At 43.3% G+C, this 26,722-nt stretch overlaps 1 protein-coding gene across 1 annotated transcript in view; it reads left to right on the top strand.

Moving 5' to 3' along the window:
- Positions 1–23,703, top strand: part of LOC124553546 (forkhead box protein D3-like) — a 30,772-nt gene extending 7,069 nt beyond the window's left edge. Inside the window, exons 3-4 of the mRNA XM_047127393.1 lie at positions 3,818–3,987; positions 23,486–23,703. Coding sequence (XP_046983349.1) covers positions 3,818–3,987; positions 23,486–23,703 — 388 coding nt within the window. The remainder of the gene's footprint in view (positions 1–3,817; positions 3,988–23,485) is intronic.
- The last annotated feature ends 3,019 nt before the right edge of the window (positions 23,704–26,722 follow it).

The following is a 26,722-nucleotide window of genomic DNA, read 5'->3' as shown; positions in this document are numbered from 1 at the left end:
CCTCACTTGATCAGTCTGTTTGGTCTTTTACTCCCCCAGTATCATTCGTTTTTCGCACATACGCAGCATTTCTCTAGACTTGGCAGCTTATTAATCCTTTTTTGCTATACTGTTGCATCTGTTTCCTTTTATAGAAGTCATCTTGCTGTATGTAATTCTTGCAAGAAAGTGTGATGATCTCACTGATTGCATTAATATATCTCTTCCTTGTGTGGATATACATTAAATTTATACCACTTCTGAAGTTCCTTTATGGATACTGGCAAATGTCATGGCTACCAGTTATTTTCAAAGTTTTTTGAAAGCGACATACAAGAGAGCAATGCACATAATTTGCTGTTGACTTCAGGAAAGGAGTATGCACAAAAACTGAAACTTATTCTTTCGTACGTGAGGCTCTAAAAGTGCTAATCGAAAGGTTGAGCGGAGTGTGAGGCACATACAGAACATAAGAGTGCTGAGTGTTTCACACTCAAAGGGACTTTTCAAGTTTGCAGCATTATATTTAAGGACAATGTGTTTACAATATAACAAATTCTTGTTTGTCTCAGTCGGCTGAAAACTCTCACTGTTGGGCCACGCTGAAATGAGTGTATTCCAAATCTCGGTCAACTATGAGTGTAGGAATGTAAACTGGTTTCATCTTACAAAGGTAAACTCATTGTTTCCAACATATAATGAAACTGAACTGTTTAAGGGGCTGATATGATGAATTGTACACTCAAGCTCAAAAACGCAGAACACCTTGCATGACTAGAGATAGGATGTTTGTATTCACAGAACATGTACAATAGTATGTTCTGCAGAAATGATTATCATTTCAGTCACCTCAGGCCAGCATGTTGTCCTATTGCCTAGTAGCCACAAGGACCAACATAGGCCCTGATAGGTTGTTCCATATGTGGTGGCATTGACGGGTATAAGGTGCCAATGGCATCTTGTGGTATAACCCTCCGTGCTGCATTCACCTGGTTCCAAAGTTCACCTGTGGTGGGATTGGGACACAGCACTGCACCCGTTGTTTTACTATGTCCCATACATTTTCGATTGGCGAAAAGTCTGCCAATCTGGAGGGCCAGAGGAAAACGCTGACTTCCTGTGACACCAAGAAGGCACATGTTTGTGCAGCAACACGTGGTCGAGCATTGTCATGCTGAAAACTGGGGTCTGGGATGTTGTGCAGGATATTATTCACATAGCTCACATCGGCCACAGTGCCCTGGACGTGCACCCACTGTGATTTGTTATTGTACCCTATAGCACCTTACACCGTAAGGCCTCGATATGGCGCCGTACGTCTTTTGCGAATGCAGTCACTGTGATGCCGCTCCGCCTGGCGGTGAAGCAAAATGTGGCCGTCATTTCCAGACAGAACCTGGATGTGACAGAAAACACTATCTGATGCCATTTCTGTCCCCAGTGATGCCATTCCTTACACCGCTGCTGTGTAGCATGTTTCAGCACGTTGATCAAAGGTAGGCAGAGAAGTGGACAAACTGCACGTAACCTGTGCCATAATGAATGGTGATGGATTTTCACCCCTGATAGTGTGCAATGTGTTACACTAGAGCCGTGGAGGCTGCAGATCTGTCCTGCAATGCTCTTTAGATGATGTGTTGATCTTCTCAGAAGGGGTGAGGGGTGTGGGAGGGAGGTAGACTGGACTGGGTGGTTCGATCTGACCCATCTTGTCATGTTCTGTGGCCTTCTGTGAACCATTCTGCACACACACATTGCACTGCTGAAAATCTTTGTCCCACATGAGCAACAGTTTCCTGGATGGATGTATCACATTCTCTCATGTCAGTAATGTGCCCTGTTTCAGCTCTGTGATTTGACAGTACGGTTCGCACATATGTCTGCGAGACATCCTGCAAGTCTGCCCGTGTCACACTGATCCATTACCTTTGGTTTATTCTGACAAGAGCTGCAGCTGTTTTTTACTGGTAGGTGCTGTTGTGCCACAGTATCTGTGTAGACGTTGAACAACTGGGCTGATGTGATTCAAATGATAATCATTTCTGCTGAACATACTAATGTACATCACCTGTGAATGCCAAAGTCTTATCTGTAGTCGTTCAAGTGTTTTTTTTTTTTTTAATCTCCTAAATTATTTGTCGAACTTACTCCAATCTGTCTTCTCCTACAGTTGTTTCCTTGTACCACGCAATCATTGCACATATTTTTGTGTTGGTGTGTTTACGAGCCAGCCATCTACCAGGATGAACAGCCACCGCTAAACTGTGGCCGAGAGCAAAGTAGACCACACAGTGGCACAACATGAAACTGGACACAATGTATTTGAATTCGATGGCTTCTTCACTATCTGAAACATCTGGATCCTTCCCTCCACCACCAGCTTTTCTGAACTGCGGGTTTTAGAGTTGTTCTTACAATTCAGTCTCCGCTCCCAGCCCCAACCTGTGGTATCGTGGTGTCCCCACACCCTCCGTCCAACAATTTCCACCCTCTCTGTCCTATCTCATCTCTCATCTCCCACCCATATTTCCCACTCCTACTTTTTTGCTCCTTTTTTCCCCACCTCTATGCCTCACAACTTCCTGTTGACATTCTAGTCCCTGCACACTCCACCAGACAGCACTTACTTCTCTCCCCCACCTGTACACTGCTGTCCCTCCCCCTTCTCCACCCCCTCCAGATTGCTGCTTCCTTTTGTGTGAATGGATGTATGTGGGGTTGCTCTCCTGAAGAAGGTTTTGGCCAAAAGCTAAAGTGTAACTGTCTTTTTGTTATGTCTGTCTGCAACTCATTGTGTCACCTTTAAGGTGAGTAGCAATCTAATTATTTTTTTTTTTTTAATCAAAAACTGATATTCTGACTTTGTGGCTGTGTACAAAATACAGGTTTACTCTTACAGAGAAGATAAACCCAATCAGCCACTTTTTATAATGCTATTTGTCTGTGTAAATAGCATCATTACAGGTTTCGAAGCAATAGGTTCGTAATCAGACGGCTTGTTCTGTTAACATACATTTTTCATTACTTAATATTAGCTTTCACTTTTGTTCTCCCAGATGATGAAAATTGGGGTGGTGGTGCTGTCGAAAATTCTGTGCCATTATGTTCCAGTGCTGAGTGCCTCTGATCGTGCACCAACGAACACTGCATGAAGCACTTTCTTTATGTATATGTGCGCACATAATCTGAAGCAGCACTCACACACCAATAGGTTTGGTCACATATAAGTATGTATACAAAGATGGCAATATCACAACAATAATAATACCAAAGACATTCTGTTTCAGACATATTTTGATATATACATTGATGTGACAGTAGAAATTTACAACCTACAAACATTCTATTGCTTACTGTTGATATTAAAAGAGCACCGATCAAGATTAAGATAAATGAATAACGCAGCCACTTTGTTATAGAGTATTACTGCAGTGATAAGGAGCAGATGTACATAAATAAATGTTACAACAGTGTGCAGTGGACAAGCCCGAGCAAATTTCATTACATGGGGGAATAAAAGTGAAAGCTAATACAAAGTAAAAAAAAATGTATTTTTAATGTGAACAAGCTGTCTAATGAGGAACCTGTCAGTTCAAAACTGGTTACAGTCTTATTTATATAAATAAATAACATTATAAGAAATGGGTTGTTACTGTTATCTTCTCTGCAAGAATCCACGTGTAGTCTATCTTTTCCTTGTATTTTGAAATACGATTTAAAAGTGACTTCTCAGACACCCATATCGAATGTGGCAAGAATCGCCCTTCGCCAGTACTTCCGACTCGGTGTCTCTTTCAGATGATGCGCTCTGAGCCGTGTGCTGTTGTCTGTCTGACAGGAAGGCGAAGCTGTCCGAGATCTACGCCTACATCACGAGCCGCTTCCCTTACTTCGAACACAGCAAGAAGGCGTGGCAGAACTCGATCCGCCACAACCTGTCACTCCACAAGTGCTTCGTCAAAGTGCTGCAGAAGGGTAGAAAGGAGAAGGGCAACTACTGGGTGCTCGGTGAGTGGTGGGGGCGGCCGGACGTGACGTTGCCTCGTTCTGTCTTCTGGAACTCGTCACTGATAAAAATATAAAATTTCTTGGGCTTGCAGCTGCATCAAATGGTTGAAAAACCACAAGCTTTCAAATTATTGCGCATTGGCCATTGTCGAATTAAATTACTGCTGGTGGCCTGCTGATATTCCCTTACATAATCTAGCTGATTGCTGGTGAAATGTTTTTATATCCTTTTCTTACATGTTTGAGCTGAGTCGGAACACTCACATTTGGTCTGTCACCTGTCTTATCATGTATTAATGTACTTTTAATGTAACTTGGTCACTGTTAATTATCTTGTTTATGTGGAGGTCAATAATGAATAAAAAAATAGGAGAGCAGGTAAGTTACTACAAAGAGCATAGTGAACGCATTATTGTGGCCAAGATAGACATGAAGCCCATGCCTACTACAGTAGTACAAGTTTATATGCCAACTAGCTCTGCAGATGACGAAGAAATTGATGAAATGTATGATGAGATAAAAGAAATTATACAGGTAGTGAAGGGAGACAAAAATTTAATAGTCATGGGTGGCTGGAATTTGAGAGTAGGAAAAGGGAGAGAAGGAAACGTAGTAGGTGAGTATGGATTGGGGGTGAGAAATGCAGGAGGAAGCCGTCTGGTAGAATTTTGCACAGAGCATAACTTAATCATAGCTAACACTTGGTTCAAGAATCATGAAAGAACGTTGTATACATGGAAGAATCCTCGAGATACTAGAAGGTATCAGATAGATTATAGAATGGTAAGACAGAGATTTAGGAACCAGGTTTTAAATTGTAAGACATTTCCAGGGGCAGATGTGGACTCTGACCACAATCTATTGGTTATGAACTGTAGATTAAAACTGAAGAAACTGCAAAAAAAAAAAGTGGGAATTTAAGGAGATGGGACCTGTATAAACTGACTAAACCAGAGGTTGTACAGAGTTTTAGGGAGAGCATAAGGGAACAGTTGACAGGAATGGGGGAAAGAAATACAGTAGAAGAAGAATGGGTAGCTCTTGAGGGATGAAGTAGTGAAGGCAGCAGAGGATCAAGTACGTAAAAAGACCAGGGCTAGTAGAAATCCTTGGGTAACAGAAGAAATATTGAATTTAATTGATGAAAGGAGAAAATATAAAAAAAAATACAGTAAATGAAGCAGGCAAAAAGGAATACAAATGTCTCAAAAATGGCTAAGCAGGGATGGCTAGAGGACAAATGTAAGGATTTAGAGGCTTATCTCACCGGAGGTAAGATAGATACTGCCTACAGGAAAATTAAAGAGACCTTTGGAGAAAAGAGAGTCACTTGTATGAATATCAAGAGCTCAGATGGAAACCCAGTTCTAAGCAAAGAAGGGAAAGCATAAAGGTGGAAGGAGTATACAGAGGGTCTATACAAGGGCGACGTACTTGAGGACTATATTATGGAAATGGAAGAGGATGTAGATGAACATGAAATGGGAGATACAATACTGCGTGAAGAGTTTGATAGAGCACTGAAAGACCTGAGTCGAAACAAGGCCCCAGGAGTAGACAACATTCCATTAGAACTACTGATGGCCTTGGGAGAGGCAGTCATGACAAAACTCTACCACCTGGTGAGCAAGATGTATGAGACAGGCGAAATACCCTCAGACTTCAAGAAGAATATAATAATTCCAATCCCAAAGAAAGCAGGTGTTGACAGATGTGAAAATTACCGAACTATCAGGTTAATAAGTCACAGCTGCAAAATACTAACGCGAATTCTTTACAGATGAATGGAAAAACTGGTAGAAGCCGACCTCGGGGAAGATCAGTTTGGATTCCGTAGAAATGTTGGAACACGTGAGGCACAACCAACCCTACGACTTATCTTAGAAAATAGATTAAGGAAAGGCAAACCTACATTTCCAACCTTTTTTAGATGTAGAGAAAGCTTTTGACAATGTTAACTGGAATACTCTCTTTTAAATTCTTAAGGTGGCAGGGGTAAAATACAGGGAATGAAAGGATATTTACAATTTGTACAGAAACCAGATGGCTGTTATAAGAGTCGAGGGGCAGGAAAGGGAAGCAGCGGTTGGGAAGGGAGTGAGACAGGGTTGTAGCCTCTCCCTAATGTTATTCCATATGTATATTGAGCAAATGGTAATGGAAACAAAAGAAAAATTCTGAGTAGGTTTTAAAATCCATGGAGAAGAAATAAAAACTTTGAGGTTCGCCGATGACATTGTAATTCTGTCAGAGACAGCAAAGGACTTGGAAGAGCAGTTGAACGGAATGGATAGTGTCTTGAAAGGAGGATATAAGATGAACATCAACAAAAGCAAAACGAGGATAATGGAATGTAGCCAAATTATGTCGGGTGATGCTGAGGTAATTAGATTAGGAAATGAGACACTTAATGTAGTAAAGGAGTTTTGCTATTTGGGGAGCAAAATAACTCATGATGGTCGAAGTAGAGAGGATATAACATGTAGACTGGCAATGGCAAGGAAAGCGTTTCTGAAGAAGAGAAATTTGTTAACATCGAGTATAGATTTAAGTGTCAGGAAGGCATTTCTGAAAGTATTTGTATAGAGTGTAGCCATGTATGGAAGTGAAACGTGGACGATAAATAGTTTGGACAAGAAGAGAATAGAAGCTTTTGAAATGTGGTGCTACAGAATAATGCTGAAGATTAGATGGGTAGATCACATAACTAATGAGGAAGTATTGAATTGGGCAGAAGAGGAGTTTGTGGCACAACTTGACTAGAAGAAGGGATCAGTTGATAGGACATGTTTTGAGGCATCGAGGGATCACAAATTTAGCATTGGAGGGCAGCGTGGAGGGTAAAAATGGTAGAGGGACACCAAGAGATGAATACACTAAGCAGATTCAGAAGGGTGTAGGTTGCAGTAGGTACTGGGAGATGAAGAAGCTTGCACAGGATAGAGTAGCATGGAGAGCTGTATCAAACCAGTCTCAGGACTGAAGACAACAACAACAACAACATGTGGAGGTCCTGCAAAGCAGTGTCTCCGTGGAACCACATGTAGCCCTAGATAGACTTCAGTTCCTCTCCTTTGCCCCCATCAATTGTGGAAGGGAAAACGATATTTACTCTAATTACAAAATGACATCATATTTCATCATTGTCTGTCTTGTATTTGTTTCAGTGGGTATACAGATCACCATTACTTTGTAACTTGGAGCAGATACAACATAAATTAAATACAAATGTGCCTGGTAGGCTCAACAAGAAGTAATTAACATTTGATTCTAGAGCTTCCTTTGTTCATTGCTGTTTACATTCTTGGTGAGGCTGTCTGCTCCTTGACAATCAAGACACCACTGAGCTGTGACATCAAAACATAAGAGGCTCTGCCCACAGCAGGTGAAGGTGTTTACTTGATGTTGCACCTTGCCAATTACTCAAATCGCACACCTCTCTGTTCAACAGTGCACAAAAGTGAAACAAAGCAACCGCGTATAGTATGGGTTTGGTGACTTAATCCCTGTTTAATACTACTTTACTATTTTATCATGGTCATATTTCCTTCTCATAAATGGGAAGTGGGCAGTGACATTTTTTTAAATGTAACACAACATTGGAACATCATCTGTGGTCCATGGAGAAATATATATGGGCATACGCATGTGGTGTCACCGCCAGACACCACACTTGCTAGGTGGTAGCCTTTTAAATCGGCCGCGGTGCAGTAGTATACGTCGGACCCGCGTGTCGCCACTGTCAGTGATAGCAGACCAAGCGCCACCACACGGCAGGTCTAGAGAGACGTCCTGGCACTCGCCCCAGTTGTACAGCAGACTTTGCTAGCGAAGCCACGCTGACAAATACGCTCTCATTTGCCGAGACGATAGTTAGCATAGCCTTCAGCTAAGTCATTGGCTACGATCTGACAAGGCGCCATAGCTTTGATAATTAATATTGTGAAGCATGTATCATCAAGAGCGATGTTCTACAAATGTGGATTAAAGTTAAGTATTACAAGATTTTCGTACTTTATTGCAATTCTCAAGACATTGTCCTGTTCCAGACCTCACACCAATCTGCGTGAGCTTAACGCGTGCCTTTCGGCTACTTCCGAGTGGCGTGGCTGTCTTGCTACGCCACTACAACGCATACTACTCATTTGATACGCCAGCTTCAGTCGTCAGGATCTTTGGTTTCTCCTGTTTCCTGGAAACTTTGAAAGACCAATGTCACATTCACTTGTAAAAGGGAGTTTTCTTAAGGCCAATGGTTATGGTGTTATATGGACAATATGTTTCACTAAGTGCAAAATTAGTGTGTTTTTACAGCAGAAAACAGAAGCACCTTGTTGCCATCACACTATAGGTGTATCCCAGTAACCCCTGTTTATAATAGTATGTTAGTATGCTGGTTAATAGCTATGTTACTTTCTATCAGTTGTTGGAATCAATCGTTGTAATTCATGTTTACATGTTTCCATATTCACAGTTGCAGCTGAGTTTTAATTTGTAGCCACAGCAGATGAGAGTGGTCATAATTACCCTGTCGAGAAACACTTAGCGGCAAATTTGTGGTTGCTCGAACGACAACACACGGAGCAGGCAATCAGACAGATTATGGGAGCATTCCGAGAAAGATTTGATAAGGCTATTTTTTGGTGGTTTTGTAAAGATACGCTGCTGAGCAGAAGAAAGGAGACACGAGAAGAAATAATGTACCGGAGTCTCTGCTTCAGTTAAATAATCTCCTGTGAAATCGACACATAAATGTGTTTCGGATCTCGGTATACCGAGGACAACAGTGCAAGATGACACAAAAAAAGACCTTAATATCAGACCTTTTTGACCGATGTTCGTAAACGAGTTATCAGATAGAGACCGGAATGAGTGCGTCTTAGCACGCTGTGCTTTGTTAACTCAGTTTCCAAATGCAGTGAACCGTGCAAAGGATATGCTTTCAGATGTATGTATTGTGTATTGCAACTAATGTGGTAGAAATATTGTCGTTTGGGCCAAGAGAATCTTCTTCATACAGTTGAGTTGGAAAGGAACCCACCTCACAGAATGATACTGCCAGGTATATCATATCTACTTTTGTTAAGTGACTGTGAATGGTGCAAGTTATTTACACATTTTACAAACATGGTTAATACCTCAGCCTGAGGAAAAGGGGCCCAACATCTCCATTGAAATATCCACCAAGAAGTACTGACCTCACCACACCTAATAACTCCTTATGGGGAGTCAATAATGCGTACGTATCTCCACATTGTTATGCTACAAGGGTCAAATGAAAAGTAATGCCTCCATCTTCATTAATTGGGTTTGGATGGGAATATTTTAATAAGTCAAATGCAGAAATAATCCTTAGTATGTGATCTTTAATTACCAATATTCACTTTTCCACATAATCACCACCCAATTGGACACATTTCTGCCAATGATGAACAAGTTTTCTGAAGCCGTCACGGAAGAAGTAGACACGGAAGGTAGGAGACGAGATACTGGCAGAAGTAAAGCTGTGAGGACGGGGTGTGAGTCGTGCTTCGGTAGCTCAGTTGGTAGAGCACTTGCCCGCGATAGGCAAAGGTCCCGAGTTAGAGTCTCGGTCTGGCACACAGTTTTAATCTGCCAGGAAGTTTCATATCAGTGCACACTCTGCTGTAGAGTGAAAATCTCATTCGAGAAGTAGACACTGCATTTCCACAACCACAGTCTCACAGTTCTCTCAATGTCTCGATCAGAAGCATAATGATGTCCCCGCAGATCATCTTTCATTATCGGGAACAGTTGGAAGTCAGACGGTGCTAAATCTGGCCTGTATGCAGGATGCTGTATGGTGGTGAGATTGAGTCTCTGAAGTTCTGCTGTCATGGCATCCGGGGTACCCACCGTGCACAGATTATCCGATAGCCGAGCAAAGCAATAATGTGACCCACACGTTCTTTTGAAATGCTGGTTGTGCTTGCAATATCTCTCTGAGTGATACGAAAATAGTCCCGAATCAACCTGTCAACATTTTATTAGTTAAACTCGGTGGTTGCTGTCGCAGGATGTCCAACTCTTTGTTTGTCACGCAGGTCAGATGTTCGCTCCTCAATGTCTTTAAACTTACTCACCCGATGACGCACGGCACTTACATCGACACAATCACCAAAAGTGCTTTCATTCTCTGATGAATCTCCTTTGGGGTGTCACCTTCTGCTGTCAAGAATTCAATGACTGCACATTGCTTAAATCGCATTGACTGACCATCTGCACAGTGTTCCATACTTTACACTGTAACGACACAGCCGTTCAATGCCGAGGCTTCCCGCCAACTGGAGCTGTAGAGAAGAGGCTACGTAATGAGCTGGTACCTGCCGCATACCGATGCTACCGACTGTTGAAGAGTTACAAAGGTGGAGGCATTACTTTTCAATTAACCCTCGTACAAACGGAGACCTGCGCAATGGTGTTGAGGCTGCAGTTCACACTGTAACACTGGACATGCTCGAAAATATGTCAAGAAGAAAATGGAGGTGTGTGGAAATGTGTTTACAGCACAATGGGGTACGTACTGATATGTTGAACTTATAATATAGAAGTAGGTACTTGTGCTAAAACAAATCAAATCACAAAAAGATAAGGCCAAACTTTCAGGAAACATTCCTCACACACAAATAAAGAAAAGATGTCATGTGGACATGTGTCCGGAAACACTTAATTTCCATGTTAGAGCTCATTTTAGTTTCATCATTCCAACGTGATCAAATTGTAAATTTTCACAATCAACATGTGTGGGCTGATGAGAATCCACACGCAATTTTCCAATTACGTCATCAACACAGATTTTCTGTGAACGTTTGGGCAGGCATTGTTGGTGATGTCTCGATTGGGCCCCACGTTCTTCCACCTACGCTCAATGGAGCACGTTATCACGATTTCATACGGGATACTCTACCTGTGCTGCTAGAACATGTGCCTTTCCAAGCACGACACAACATGTGGTTCGTGCACGATGGAGCTCCTGCACATTTCAGTCGAAGTGTTCGTTCGCTTCTCAACAACGGATTCGGTGACCGACGGATTGGTAGAGGCGGACCAATTCCGTGGCCTCCACGCTCTCCTGACCTCAACCCTTTTGACTTTCATTTATGGGGGCGTTTGAAAGCTCTTGTCTACGCAACCCCGGTACCAAATGTAGAGACTCTTCGTGCTCGTATTGTGGATGGCTGTGGTACAATACGCGATTCTCCAGGGCTGCATCAGCGCATCAGGGATTCCGTGCGACGGAGGGTGGATGCACATAACCTCGCTAACGGAGGACATTTTGAACATTTCCTGTTACAAAGTGTTTGAAGTCACGCTGGTATGTTCTGTTGCTGTGTGTTTCCATTCCATGATTAATGTGATTTGAACAGAAGTAATAAAATGAGCTCTAACATGGAAAGTAAGCGTTTCCGGACTCATGTCCACATAACATATTTTCTTTCTTTGTGTGTGAGGAATGTTTCCTGAAAGTTTGGCCGTACCTTTTTGTAACACCCTGTATAGGCGAAACTGTGAGGACAGTAAAAGAACAGGTTGAAGAGGACAAGTGCAAAAGACGGTCAACACAAAATGTGAAATCTGTGGTAGATGTAACACCACTATTTAAATTTGATTATCAGTAATTGATTGGCCAACAGCCTTGCTGCAGTGGTATCACCAGTAGCCATAAGATCAGCCAAGTTAAGCACGCCAGGCTCGGTTAACACCAGAACGGGTGACGGTCGGGTCAGCCGAGCACTGTCGGCAAGCGGGGTGGACTCGGCCCTCGTGAGACAAATCGAAGGTCAACTTGTTTGAGAAGTAGCATCTCTGGTCCCGAAAACTGACAACAGCTGGGACTGTGGTGTGCTGACCTCACACCCTTCCATATTACCAGACAGTGGTGCCCGCAGGCTGAAGATGACACAGTGGTCGGTCAGTACCACCGAGTCCTCCGAGACCTGTTCGGACGGAGTTAGTAATTGATTGAATACTGTAGCAGCCTAACCTCTGTTTTAAATCACTGTATCCTAAGGTTGAAGGTCATAGATTTTTCTGCTACTGGAGTTCTAATAACTGCACTTTTGGCTGCAAATAATTAGTATTCAGTGTGTGATAAAGCTCCTTCGGTCAATCCCGGTTGCCACGTTAATCAGGTTTTTTTCATAGAAAGCAGTATTCCCTTAAAAATCGTAGGAGGATAGCAACCGTGTTCATCTTACAGTCTGCAGCTCACGGTCTTGTGGTCGCATTCTCACTTCCCGAGCACGGGATCCCGGGTTCAATTCCCGGAGGGGTCGGGGATTTTCACGTGCCCCGAGATGACTGGGTGTTTGTGTAGTCATCATTCGTGAATGTGGCGAGACTGGATTGAGCAGAGGTTGTGAATTTGTACGGGCGCTGATAACCATGCAGTTGGGTGCCCCCACAGACCAAACGTCATTGTCATTCATCTTACAGAATCAGCTTATGTCTGTCTCATCATTAGCCACATGCTGTATACGGTTGTAATTCTGTGTACTCCACTATGCAAGACGTCGCCTGGAGTGGTCGACACAAACAATGCTGAACAGTAAACTGTTTAATTGCACTGCCGGAGGGGAAAAAAATAGTATACTGGAAATATTGGATGCTGAAGATTAGATGGGTAGATCACATAACTAATGATGAGGTATTGAATAGAATTGGGGAGAAGGTGGCAGGGGTAAAATACAGCGAGCGAAAGGCTATTTTCAATTCGTACAGAAACCAGATGGCAGTTATAAGAGTCGAGGGACATGAAAGGGAAGCAGTGATTGGGAAGGGACTGAGACAGGGTTGTAGCCTCTCCCCAATGTTATTCAACCTGTATATTGAGCAAACCTTGAAGGAAACAAAAGAAAAATTCGGGGTAGGTATTAAAATACATGTGGGAGAAATAAAAACTTTGATGTTCACTGATGACATTGTAATTCTGTCAGAGACAGCAAAGGACTTGGAAGAGCAGATGAACGGAACGGATAGTGTCTTGAAAGGAGGATATAAGATGAACATCAACAAAAGCAAAGCGAGGATAATGGAATGTAGTCGAATTAAGTCGGGTGATGCTGAGGGAATTAGACTAGGAAATGAGACAGTTAAAGTAGTAAAGGAGTTTTGCTATTTGGGGAGCAAAATGACTGATGGTGGTCGAAGTGAGAGGATGTAAAATGTAGACTGGCAATGGCAAGAAAAGCGTTTCTGAAGAAGAGAAATTTGTTAACATCGAGTATAGATTTAAGTGTCAGGAAGTCGTTTCTGAAAGTATTTGTATGGAGTGTAGCCATGTATGGAAGTGAAACATGGATGATAAATAGTTTAGACAAGAAGAGAATAGAAGCTTTCGAAATGTGGTGCTACAGAAGAATGCTGAAGATTAGATGGGTAGATCACATAACTAATGAGGAGGTACTGAATAGAATTGGGGAGAAGAGGAGTTTGTGGCACAACTTGACCAGAAGAAGGGATTGGTTGGTAGGACATGTTCTGAGGCATCAAGGGATCACCAATTTAGTATTGGAGGGCAGCGTGGAGGGTAAAAATCGTAGGGAGAGACCAAGAGATGAATACACTAAGCAGATTCAGAAGGATGTAGGTTGCAATAGGTACTGGGAGACGAAGAAGCATGCACAGGATAGAGTAGCATGGAGAGCTGCATCAAACCAATCTCAGGACTGAAGACCACAACAACAACAACAACACCGGCGGACAAAGGGAACGTTACAGTGCTATTGAGCACTGCCGAGTACCGGCAGAAAATAAACTTGCAGCTACAAGACGAGGCCTACAAGAGGCCGAAGAAGGATCCGACCCTGACAATGAGTAGAAAGACGACAGCTCTGCTGAAGAAATCTGACTTACCTGAGCCAATGAAGATACGGCTGTGCCCCAGAGTTCGAGCGATACCATGCCTCTGTGGACTCCCTGAGATCCGTAAGGATGGGGTACCTCTGAGACCGATTGTGGACTCCACTGACTCTCACAGTTACGGACTTGCTAAATATCTAGTGACACTGCTCAAACCCCTTGCGGGACACTGCTGCTACCGTGTGAGAAACTCAGCCGAATTCGTAAAAATACTCGGGGAGACGCGACTACGAAGGGAGGACCTACTCGTGAGCTTCGACGTGATGTCGCTTTTCACGAAAGTGCCCCTTCGAGGCTCCTTGGCATTTTTATCCCAGCACTTTGAACCACAAACAGTCAGCCTTTTCAAACGCGCACAAACGACCACCTACTTTCGGTGCGACGGGGAATTCTTTGAGCAGATCGACGGTGTGGCCGTGGGCTTCGCAGTGGCTCCTGTGATTGCAAACCTCTGTATGGAAGGTGGCCCTTCAAACTGCCAGACAGAAACCGAAGCACTTCTTCCACTAAGTCGACGACTCTTTTGTCGTATGGGGACGTGGCAAACAGGTGCTAGATGGGTTTCTGGAACACCTCGACAGCATCCGTCCGAACATCAGATTTACAATATAAATGGAGGAAAATGGATGCCTCCCCTTCCTTGATATTTTAATTAAGAGGAAGGCAGATGGTTCACTAGGCCGTGCAGTACATAGGAAGAAGACACACACAGACCTATACCTTCATGTTACAAGCTACCACCATCCGGCACGAAGACAAACAGTACTGACCGCCCCGGTACATAGGGCGCACGCCGTCTACGGCAAAGACGGCCTATCGTCTGAGCTGCAACACCTGAGGGAAGTGTTCCACCAAAATGGCTACAGTGAAATGCAGATCGACAGGGCCTTAAAAGGAAGAAGGAAGCAGCGAGAGCCCCAGAAGAAGGTGATGACGAAGAAAAAGAAAACAAATGACTCGCATTCCTTCCGTACGTGGGTCCGCTCTCGGCCAAAATTGCACGACTTCTGGGCAGATACAATATCAAAACCGTTCTCCGACCACCACCGAAGACGAGGGAGCTCCTAGGTCCCGCCAAAGACGCGCTGAACCTCAACGCACCGGGAGTATACAGCATCCCACGTGAATGCGGTAAACGATACATCGGGCAAACACAGCGCTTTATATCTAAACACTGCGAAGAACATATCAGTTGTGTGTTACCAGGTCAAACAGAAAAATCAGCCATAGGAGAACACCGTATAAATGGAGAGCACACCTTCAGCTTCGAAAACACGGAGGTACTGTGCCGAACATCTGGCTTCTGGGAAAGCATTATCGAAGAATCCGTAGAAATAAGGATTCGCGACAGTCCGGTCAACAGAGATGATGGATACCGACTCGGCGCCGCACGGAACCCTGCGATAGCGGCAATCTGTGGGAATCACGCCCGCCGACATCCTCAGCTGCAGATTCAGACAGAATTCTTACACCGAGAACTGAACGCGACTGCCGGGGGCGACCGCTATCCCCCCCGACCACCGCGTGCACGCTCCAGGTCCACCGCAGCCACGTGAGATCTAGTGGAGGGGGGTGACTGCGCATATAAATAGCCCGCTCTCTGCGAATCTCGACACTCTTGCCAGAAGACGGGTAGTACGACACTTCCCGAAACGTCGCGAGATATCGACGCTACTGCCCTGCTGGAGACCCGAGAAATCTTCATCGGCTACTACTCACGTTCACCTCTGTCGTTTCTGGAAGGTACGCTAACTGGTGCTCGGTAGTTGCAGAATGTTTGCTAGACCCATTCTTTTGCCCTTCTTGCAACAGTGAGGTCACGTGTTGTTCCGACAGGATAATTCCCGCCCACACATTGGCTGTGAAACTCTGTGTGCTCTGCGAGGCACGCAGCAACTTCCCTAGTCGACCCAATCTGTGGGCGTATCCCCAGTCGAGCACGTGTCGGATGTGACGAGACGCGAAGCGGCATACGTGACTCGTCAGCCGATAACTCTTACACAACTATGTGAACGTGTCGAGCAGGCACCGAATAATGTACTGCGGGACGGTATTTGTCATCTGTACGATCGACTCGATGGCAGGGACAGCACCTGCTTTGCCGCACGTGGAGGGCGTACCACGTACTAATACGGATGTTTCAAAATGGGTCGATACGTATTACCTCTGAAGAGCTTCTGCTATTGATGTGTAAATGTAATCATTTCGTGCACTTCGTATGCAGTGTTGCGACAACAAATCCTGAGTGAATTGGAAACCTTTAACAGGGTGTAGTTTTTTTTGTCAGTGTTTATTCACTCTCAGTGTAGTAATTGCTCTTTTCTCATTAGCAATAATTGTACTGATTCGGTGAGGATCCAGCCCGTGGGGAAAGTGTACACACTCAGCTACTACGTGTCCATAACAACTCGACTCACACTCTAGTGAGCTACAATAATGTCACAGATCCCAGTCCAGTTTTCTTATGTAACCTGGGTGGGTGCGTAATGTATATATATATCTGAGTAAGAGGCTGTAACAATACGAGAGCACGAAAGTTGCCACTCACCATATAGCGGAGATGCTGAGCTGCTATAGGCACAATAAAAAGATGCACACAATCATAGCTTTCGACCATTGAGGCCTTTGTCAGCAGTAGACACACACACACACACACACACACACACACACACACACACACACACACACGCAAGCGCAACTTGCACACACATCTGCAGTCTCAGAGAGCTGAAACTACACTGTGATCAGCAGCACCAGTGCACGATGGGAGTGGTGACTGGGTGGGGATAAGGAGGAGGCTGGGGCGGGGAGGGGGAGTGATAGTATGGTGGGGGTGGCAGACAGTGAAGTGTTGCAGTTTAGGAGGAGGGCAGGAGAGAAGCTGCGGAGGGGGGAGGGGGTAAGTAGCGGATAGGAGAGAAGTAAAAATAAAAGGAATTAAAAGACTGGGTGTGGCGGTGAAATGACGGCTGTGTAGTGCTGGAATGGGAACGGGAAGGGGGCTGGATGGGTGAGGACAGTGACTAACGAAGGTCGAGGCCAGGAGGGTTACGGGAACATAGGATGTACTGCAGGGAAAGTTCCCACCTGCGCAATTCAGAAAAGCTGGTGTCGGTGGGAAGGATCTGTACGGCACAGGCTGTGAAGCAGTCATTGAGATGAGGGGTATCGTGTTTGGCAGTGTGTTCGGCAACAGGGTGTTCCACTTGTTTCTCGGCCACAGTTTGTCAGCGGCTGTTCCTGGGGACAGACAGCTTGTCGGTTGTCGTGCCTACATAGAATGCAGCACAGGGGTTGCAGCGTAACTTGTAGATCACATGACTGGTTTCACAGGTAGCCCTGCCTTTGATGTGGTAGGCAATGTTAGTGACCGGACTGGAGTAGGTGGTGGTAAGAGGGTGTATGGGACAGGTCTTGCATCTAGGTCTATTACAGGGGTATGAGCCGTGAGGTAAGGGATTGGGAGGACGGATTGTGTAAGGATGGACGAGTACATTGTGTAGGTTCGGTGGACGGCGGAATACTGCGGTAGGAGGGGTGGGAAGGATAGTGGGCAGAACATTCCTCATTTCAGGGCACGACGAGAGGTAATCCAAACCCTGGCGGAGAATGTAATTCATTTGCTCCGGTCCCGGACGGTACAGATTTACAAGGGGAATGCTCCTCTGTGGCCGGACTGTGGGACTTTGGGAGGTGCTGGGAGACTGGGAAGATAAGGCACGGGAGATTTGTTTTTGTACAAGGATGGGAGGATAATTACGGTCAGTGAAGGCTTCAGTGAGACCCTCGGTATATTTAGAGAGCGACTGCTCGTCACTGCAGATGTGAACAGGCACGGGTGGCTAGGATGCACGGAAGGGACTTCTTGGTATGAAACGGGTGGCAGCTGTCTAAGTGGAGGTATTGCTGGTGGTTAATAGGTTTGATATGGACAGAGGTACTGATGTAGCTATCTCTGAGGTGGAGGTCAACATCTAGGAAGGTGGCTTGTTGGGTTGAGTAGGACCAGGTGAAGCAAATGGGGGAGAAGTTGTTGAGGTTCTGGAGGAATGTGAATAAGGTGTCCTCACCTTCAATCCAGATAGCAAAGATGCCAAAGATGGATTGAAGGTGAGGACACCTTATTCACATTCCTCCAGAACCTCAACAACTTCTCCCCCATTTGCTTCACCTGGTCCTACTCAACAAGCCACCTTCCTAGATGTTGATCTCCACCTGGTGGATGTTTCCACAATGAGATTTTCACTCTGCAGCAGAGTGTGTGCTCATATGAAACTTCCTGGCAGATTAAAACTGTGTACCGGGCCGAGACTCAAACTCGGGACCCTTGCCTTTCGCAGGCAAGTGCTCTACCATCTGAGCTATCCGAGCACGACTCACGCTGTGAGGTTGTGGCTAAGCCGTGTCTCCGCAATATCCTTTCTTCCAGGAGTGCTAGTTCTGCAAGGTTCGCAGGAGAGCTTCTGTGAAGGTTGGAGGTAGGAGGCGAGTTACTAGCAGAAGTAAAGCTGTTGGGACAGGGTGTGAGTCGTGCTTGGGTAGCTCAGTTGGTAGAGCACTTGCCCGCAAAAGGCTAAGGTCCCGAGTTCGAGTCTCGGCCCGGCACACAGTTTTAATCTACAAGGAAGTTTCATGTCAGTGTACACTCCGCTGTAGAGTGAAAATCTCATACATTCTCTCTCCATTAACAGATTTCAATTGAATGTATCTATGTAACAAGTTTTCACTTGACCCCAAGACATCATAGGCATTGCTGTGGCTGCTTTTCTTGTGTGGTGGACACCGTATCTCCAAGGCAGGAACCGACAACATAGAACAAACTGACTGACCAGCAAGTAACACGAATGTGGTACAATGTTTATTGTCGTCCCGGCTTGCAAGTACACTGCGTCCATCCACCTCGTGATATGTACACATGAACTGAGGGAAGATCAGAAAGTAATGCCCAATATTTTTATTACCAACAAGTTCAATAGATAATAAAGCAAAAAAAGTCACATATGAACTTACATCTTTTCTACGTAGACACCACCGTCATCGGCACATTTGTCCCATTGTGGTACCAATGTCAGTATGCCCTGTTCGTAGAAGTGTACTCGGTTGGAGTGTAGCTATCTGCAGACTGCTTGTATCACTTCCACATCGATCACGAAACGTTGGCTGGCCACGAATTTCTTCATGGGACCAAACAGATTGAAGTCTGACGGTTATTTATGGTGGGTGCTATAGCCTGTCGAACCCATATTTGGCAATTTTCTCACGAACCGAAGCAGCACCGAGGGGGTGAGCATCGCCACGAAGACATTTGACACTGTCAGTTTTGTGGTATCAGTCACGGATATCGTGACGGAACTTAACTGAAGTTTTAATGTAGGCTGCAGTATTAACAGTGATCCTGTGTTCAGCAAAGTCCAACAGTAACACACCGTGTGTATCCCAGAACAGTCACGAGCACTTTCCTAGCAGATAGAGCTACTTTGAAGTCTTTTCTCATTCGGGAACCAGCGTATTCCCATTCCGTAGAGGCCTGCTCAGTTTCGGACGTGTTTTGTTGTGTACGCCCGTGACTCGTCACCAGTGATGATTCCTTTCAGAATGTTGAGCTCTTGTGCAATGTAATGCTTAAGTGATCCGAGCTTGTCATCATTCGCTGGCCCTTGTGGTTGTCTGTCACGTTCTGAAGTACCCAGCGAGCACTGACTTTACAATATTTCAACATGTCACCAACAATATCGTATGCTGCACCGTAGGAAACATTGAACTGCTGTGATAACATTTGCAGCTGTACATGCCGATCATTTAAAACTGCTGTCTCGATGGCTCGAACATTCTGTGGGGTTGCAGCTGTTACCGGCCACCCGGAGCGTGGTGAATCGCTATAGTCACACAGCCCTCTCAGGAGAAGACACACACCTGCAGGCATTGCTACAGTCTATGCAATTGTCCCCATACATGCTACGCATGTAATGGCAAATTACACTCAGTTTATGCCCTGTGGCCCATAAATATCAAACAACATTTCACTGCTCTTTACAAGTTCACGACAGTAAAATCCGTGCTGTGTTTCTTTTGTAGTTAAGGATTCTGTCACTAGAGCTGGAAAAAAAGAAAGAAAAAGAAAATAAATAAATATGTACATACTCTCTGTAACACAAACTTCAAACTTTATTGTTGTGAAATTTCAACTTTCCAGCTACAACACCAGCAGAGAGAAAAATTACTGTGTGTTACTTTCCGAACCTCCCTCATAAAATGTATGTCCAAACAGAAGAATATCTAATACATTACAAAAATAAACTTATTATCGTGGCAATCATCATTTGTTGGTTTGAAACATCCTTGTGCAGCACATCACCAGGAGATGCCAAAGAAGATCCGAGCAGGGGAGTTGCAACATTGATTGTGTAAACCCTGGTAAACACTGCTGAAGACACCAGCAAAATGTGTAAATGGTAGGCAAGTGTGAGCCTACTGCCTTCAGTCCCATCCCATTCGCCTTTGCTCCTATCTGATCCTGTTCCGTTGGTTGTCTATCTTGTAGAGAATTATCTATGAAAGTTTGCATCCTATCTGACTCTTCCCTAGCAGTGGAGAAACCTTTCCTCTGTCTTACCCACTTCTGTTCTTGGCATGAGTAGTGTAAGCAGTAGACCATTCTGAAGAGAATGTAATGTTGCTGATAGAAGAATATACTAGTCACACATGTTTCTGGGATCCAAGACATCCACAGTGCAAATGCCAATGTAAAAGAAATAATATTTGCAAAAAATTCCCAAAGCAGAGGTCCATCCAGGAATATGAAAAGAATAAATTCATTAGATGCTTGCATCAGCAGGAAATAGTCAGTAAGTCTTGTATGTGTTTTTATCAGAAAGGAAAAGCACAATAAATCTTGTAGGAAATCAATAAATAAATAAATCTTGTAGGAAATCAATAAGTGCACATATCCCGTTCAGACCCACTGGCCACAATTGTGTTCATTAAATTTTACTGTCTCTTAGCTGCAATAGAAATATTTTTCCCCAGTGAAAGCCTTATGTACATATTTGTTAATGTTCTATCTTTTTATCATATACGAGTGCTGCCAACTGTTGGGGTTCACTATAAAAATATCAACAAGTCGATACAGTGCACGGCAGCTTTTGAATTGCAGAATACGTGGAAGAGGTCAGTTAGTTATATTCTGCTGTACAAATTACTATTATTATTGTTATTTTGCATGATAATTATAGACTGGTCATTTTTTATCACAACAGTGAGTATTTCAAAATTAGTTGTTTTAGTCCATAGAAAGAAGCCAAATATACAAAGCATGGTTTTAAACAGGCACAATTTTTGTATAAATCTTGCATCTAAAGTGACTAAGAATCATGTAAGAGCATTGCAGTAAATAGAAAAAGTTTTCTTACTCTAGAAACAAAAATTACGCTCTAGAAGAGTTACTCAGGGTGGTCAGCAACAGTCAGATAAGTGTGTAAAGCTGTTGCAGTGTAAGTTATTCTGAGAAATAACAAATAAGAAAAAAATCAATAATTTGCACCATTTCCAAATTAATTACCATTCAGTTTAGGCAATCAGGCTTTTGTGTACGCCCCATGACATTTGAACCCTACCATCAGCTCATACTGACTGAAATCGGGACTCACCTCGTTGGGCCACAGCACCGAAGTCGTCTAGGGCCCCAACCACTGTGGTCAGGAGCCCAGGAAAGGTGCTGCAGGGGATTTCGTGCTGTTAGAAAAGGCACTCGAGTCGGTTGTCTGCTGCCGTAGCCCATTAATGCCAGATTTCGTTGCACTGTTCTAACAAAAATATTTGTCATCTGGAGCTATTTCATGTCGTGTTGCTTGTCTGTTAGCACCGACAACTGTATACTGCTCTCGGTCGTGAAGTGAACACTCTCACCCACTGCATTGTACGGGGTGACAGGTGATACCTGAAATTTGGCATCTCGTCACATTCTTGACACTGTGGATTTCAGAATATCAAATTTCCTAACAATTTCTGAAGTTAAATGTCCATACATCTAGTCCATAGTCTGCAAGTCTGCATTCAAATTACCTTAATTCCTGTCAAGTGGCCATAATCACACCAGAACCTTTTCACATGAATCAGCTGAGTACAGAGGACAGCTCCACCAATGCGCTGGACTTTTATACCTTGTGAATGCGTACTACTGCAACCTGTATACGAGCATGTTGACACCCTGTGACTTTTGTCATCTTGTCGTATTTCGACTGAAGATGACAAGTAAGAAACTTGTCTAAATATTGTGACACTGTGACGCTACAGTTTGGCAGAAAACACAGAAAGGTTTTATAAACCTAAAAGATTTTATGTTTTACGATGGTGAATGTTCTAGTGTGTGCTCAGATGACCTCTCAATCATAAAATTACTTTCAAAATGATGGAGAGCAACAATCAGTCGTATCCTTTGTAACTTTATTAAAGCAAATCCAGATATTGGCTAGTAACTAGCCATTATCAATGTACTATTTCAGAGTTTTACTACATGCCCTAGTACGTCAAACCCCGTTTTTCAGCCTCCTGTCATTGTCATTCATTGAGTCTTGGATGAACTGTGACAGGAGCTCAAACAACAGGGGTTGAAGTACCAGAGCATGTATTAAAACTCTGACATAGTGCATTGATAATGGCTATTTACCAGCCGAAATTGGGATTTGCCTTAAGGGGGGTAGGACGTCAAACAGGCCGACTTGGAGCAGGAGAGGCACCACAGTACATTTTAATTTCCACTGTCTATACTTTTACAAATAAATTCATAAAACTTTGTCAGCATGACCAGGAAGGACTCTGGATTCACACTCGTAGCAGTGGAAGTTCAAAAACATAACAAAATAATTTTATTTTTTTTTTTATTTTTTTATTTTTTTTTTTTTTTAGATATGAAATTTCATCATTTTTTCACTTACTGTTGGCTGCATTTGTTGCTATAGGTACATTTTTCTTCACAAGTAAGAGGGGTTCTTTGATGAATTTCGCACAGCATACAAACCATACTTGCAGGTGTATGAAACTCTAGACTTTTCCAAATCTATTAAAAACTGGGGTAAACAGTGAGATAATTAACTACAAAATTTGATTTTTTTCTAAACATAAAGTTTAAAACGTAGTAGCTCATTCATTTTTTCATAAATGAAATAGATTCTAGAGTTTCAGACACCTGTAAATATGGTTTGTATGCTGTGCAAAATTCATCGAAGAATCTCTCTTACTTATGAAGAAAAGTGTACCTATAGCAACAAATGCAGCCAATAGTAAGTGAAAAAATGATGAAATTTCATATCTGAAAAAAAAATTATTTTGTTATGTTTTTGCACTTCCGCTGCTATGAGTGTGAATCGTGAACCCTTCCTGGTCATGCTGACAAAGTTTTATGAATTTACTTGTAAAAGTATAGACAGTGGAAATTAAAATGTCCTGTGGTGCGTCTCCTGCTTTAAGTCGGCGTGTTTGACGTCCTACCCCCCTTAGTAAGGAAAGGGTATGACTGATTGCTGCTCTCCATTTGGAAACACAAATCGCAGTCATTGAATGCATTCCACATTCCTAATGGAAGGTAATTTGATAAAATTATTTTGTTTCCCGGTTGCAGACCCGCAGTTTGAGGGCACGTTCAAGGACGCCAAATACTGTCAGCGACAGTGCAACAGGCAGCCATTTCACAGGGATGTGGGGGCGGTGGCAAACTCCGCAGTGCCCGGTGACCTTGCTGCTGCCGACTTGCACTTTGCCACAGATGAACACAGGTCAGTACCTCGTGAGGTCATCGTGTCCTCAGCAACTTCAGCTGTCACCTCCCATTATTATTAATCTATGAGTGATTTTATGCCCCTCCAGTCCAAAAAGTTTCAGGCCCATATTAATAAAAAATGGAGAAAGTTAGGGTGGTGGTTTTAATACTTCAGGTGTTCTCCATAGTTTGCCTCCCCCCCCTCCCTCCCCCCGCCCCCCCTCCATTATACGGCCATGAGACACTGTTAGAAAAGTCCTCATTTTGGACATCGTTCAATTCGTGTCTCGCAATGGCTCGAATGTAATTGCATGGATAAACAAATCTAGTCAACAAGACACGGCAGGAAAACGAACGTACAAAAGGTAGGTAGTTTGCAAGCTTTCAGAGCCAGTGGCGCTTCCTTCCGGCAGAAGGGTTGAGAGGGAAGGAAGACGGGTTAATGAAAATGACCGGCGAGATTTAGGAAATGTGGAGCATTCAGAAAAATTGCCCGGAACTCCTAGTCAGGGGACGTTTACCAGAGAAGATGAGAAGGAGACTGATTGTTAGGGACGGCACCGGATGAGATTTGAAAACCTAAGAGCTTAAAGCTAGAAGCCAGGGTAAGTTGCAAGACAGGTTTGCACACATTAATAAGAGTGAGAAGCTAAGTGCATTGTATGTGATAGTGATGGGAATGGGGCAGCAAAAAATAGACAGGTCAGAAAATGAAAGTTGTAGAAAACCAAAAGGGAGTGAAGAAAGGAGTAGTTACTGTGAAGAAATTCTTAGACTGAAGAAATTAACGTAAATTAAGGTCATGTGAGTGGCAAGAACAGAGGATGTGCTGTAGCGCCACTTCTCACCTGCGGAGTTGTGAGAAACCGGTGCCTGGGGGAAGAATCCAGGTGGCGCGTGTGGTGAAACAGGCACCGAGGTCTCGTTGTCGTGTTGTGGAGCACGTTCTGCGACAGGGTATTGTATGTCGCCAGTTCACACCCTCTGCCTATGCCCGTTCACCCTAACTGATAATTTGGTGGTGGTCCTGCCGATGTAAAAAGTCAAACAGTGTGCACCTGACAGCTGATACATAACGTGTCATTTCACTGGTGGCTCTCCCTTACATACCACCTGGTAAGTCTCCCCTGACCCGGGTTTCTGGGCAACGTTTCCAAATTCTGCCCTTTTACATGAACCTCACCAGTCATTTTTCTTCACCCCTCTTCCTTCCCCTTCAACCCTTCTGCCAAGAAGGACACACTGGCTCTGAAAGCCTGCAAACTCCAATACCTTTTATATTGTACTCCCGTTGCCTCTTTGTAAGTCAATTTTTTATCTATCCATTTTCTTATATTTTCAAAAATTGATTATTTGCATTGATGTATTGGCTTGACTGGTTGGTTATGTCATCAGAGCATTGACCCTTCATGTGAATTTCTGCAGTCTCTACATCTGCATATATACTCCACAAGCAACTGCACAGTGCATGGTGGGGGGTACCATGTATCACTAGTAGCCATCTCCTTTCAGAAAGAGAGAGGAAAAAAATGACTGTCCAAAATCCTCTGTGCAAGCCCTAATTTCTCTTATGTTCATGGTTCTTATGCAAATTGTATGTTGGTGCCGGTAGAATCATTCTGCAGTTAGGCTCAAATGCCAGTTCTGGCAATTTCTGCAACAGTGCATCGCGAAAATGGTGTCGTCTTCTCTTGTCGGAGGTCACGAAGCATCTCTGTAATACTCGCCTAACTCATTTGAGACTAACTACGAAACTGGACAAAATAAAAAATGAGCTGACAAATAAAATGCATGAAAATCTATAAGTGAGCATACATGAAGCTGAAACTGAACCGTCTGGAGAAAAAATGGGACCTGAAAAGTATAGGAAAGATTCACATGGTGGAGTGAAGAGAGAGAAAACATTGTAGATGAGAAGAAATGTGCTTATGAGTAATGGTTAACTATCAGGTGTACCGGTATGAAATGAGCGTTAAGATACAAATGTGTCAATAGGGAACATTTGTTGTAAATGAGCCTTCTGGTTTTTTTTTTTTTTTTTTTTTTTTTTTTTTTTTTTTTTTTTTTTTTTTTTATGACATCTGTCAAAGATATTTAGTATACATCAAGTCATGGAACAAACAACATCATATGTTTTCATTGTGTAAACAATGTCGAATTTTGTACCAGAAACTGATGATGTGCGGAAAGCATTAATTTTTTGTTTTCATTCGAAGAAAAGGGCTGCAGAGTTCGAGTCTCGGTCCGGCACGCAGTTTTAATCTGCCACGAAGTTTCATATCAGCGCACACTCCGCTGCAGAGTGAAAATCTCATTCTGGTATTCTTGCAATGTTTGTATCATCTGCAGACAAAACAATCTTGGCATTTGGTAACATTACTGGTGAAAGGTCATTGATACACACAAGAAAAAGTAAGGACCCTGAGGGGCCACCATATGAAATTTGTTCCCAATTGCGTGATGCCTGACAGCTGAATACATGTCTCTTTCCTATTGATACCCTTTGTTGACTGTCAGAGATACAGGATTTGAACAATTTTGCACCTTTTCCTGTTACACCATAATATTCTAAATTGCTTGAAAGGATATTGTGATTTGACAGATCACAAAATATACTTTGGGTATTACTTTATTTGTGATAAAGTGGTTAAGAAAATGAGTGTTTATTATCTTTTCTAAAATTCTTGAGAATGTGGGCAAAAATGAGACTGGACAGAAGTTTGACGATAGTATGTCTTTATCTCCTTTATTGTACAAAGGCATAACTTCAGCATATTTCAGCCATTCAGGAAATGTTCCACTAATAAAAAATAGGTCACACAAATAACTTAAAAATTCACCAAACTCAGTACCACACTGTTTAATCGACCTTGTTGATATTTTATCATAGCCGCTAGAATTGTTTGATTTAATGATTTTATGCTGGTCATTACTTTTGCTGGTGTTGTGGTGATCATTATTATTGTAGCTACTATTATTATATATTATGTTATTGTAGTTATTTGTAGTGACTGGTCTGAGGTATTCCATGGCAGCATCTACTGAACATTACAATTCCACTGAACACTGTCTCTGTTATTCTGAAACAGCTCTGCCCCC

This window comes from Schistocerca americana, chromosome 11, assembly GCF_021461395.2.
Source record: "Schistocerca americana isolate TAMUIC-IGC-003095 chromosome 11, iqSchAmer2.1, whole genome shotgun sequence".
NCBI classification, from domain to species: domain Eukaryota; kingdom Metazoa; phylum Arthropoda; class Insecta; order Orthoptera; family Acrididae; genus Schistocerca; species Schistocerca americana.
Note: the sequence above shows the minus strand (reverse complement) of the source record. Positions and strands in the feature narration are given on the sequence as shown.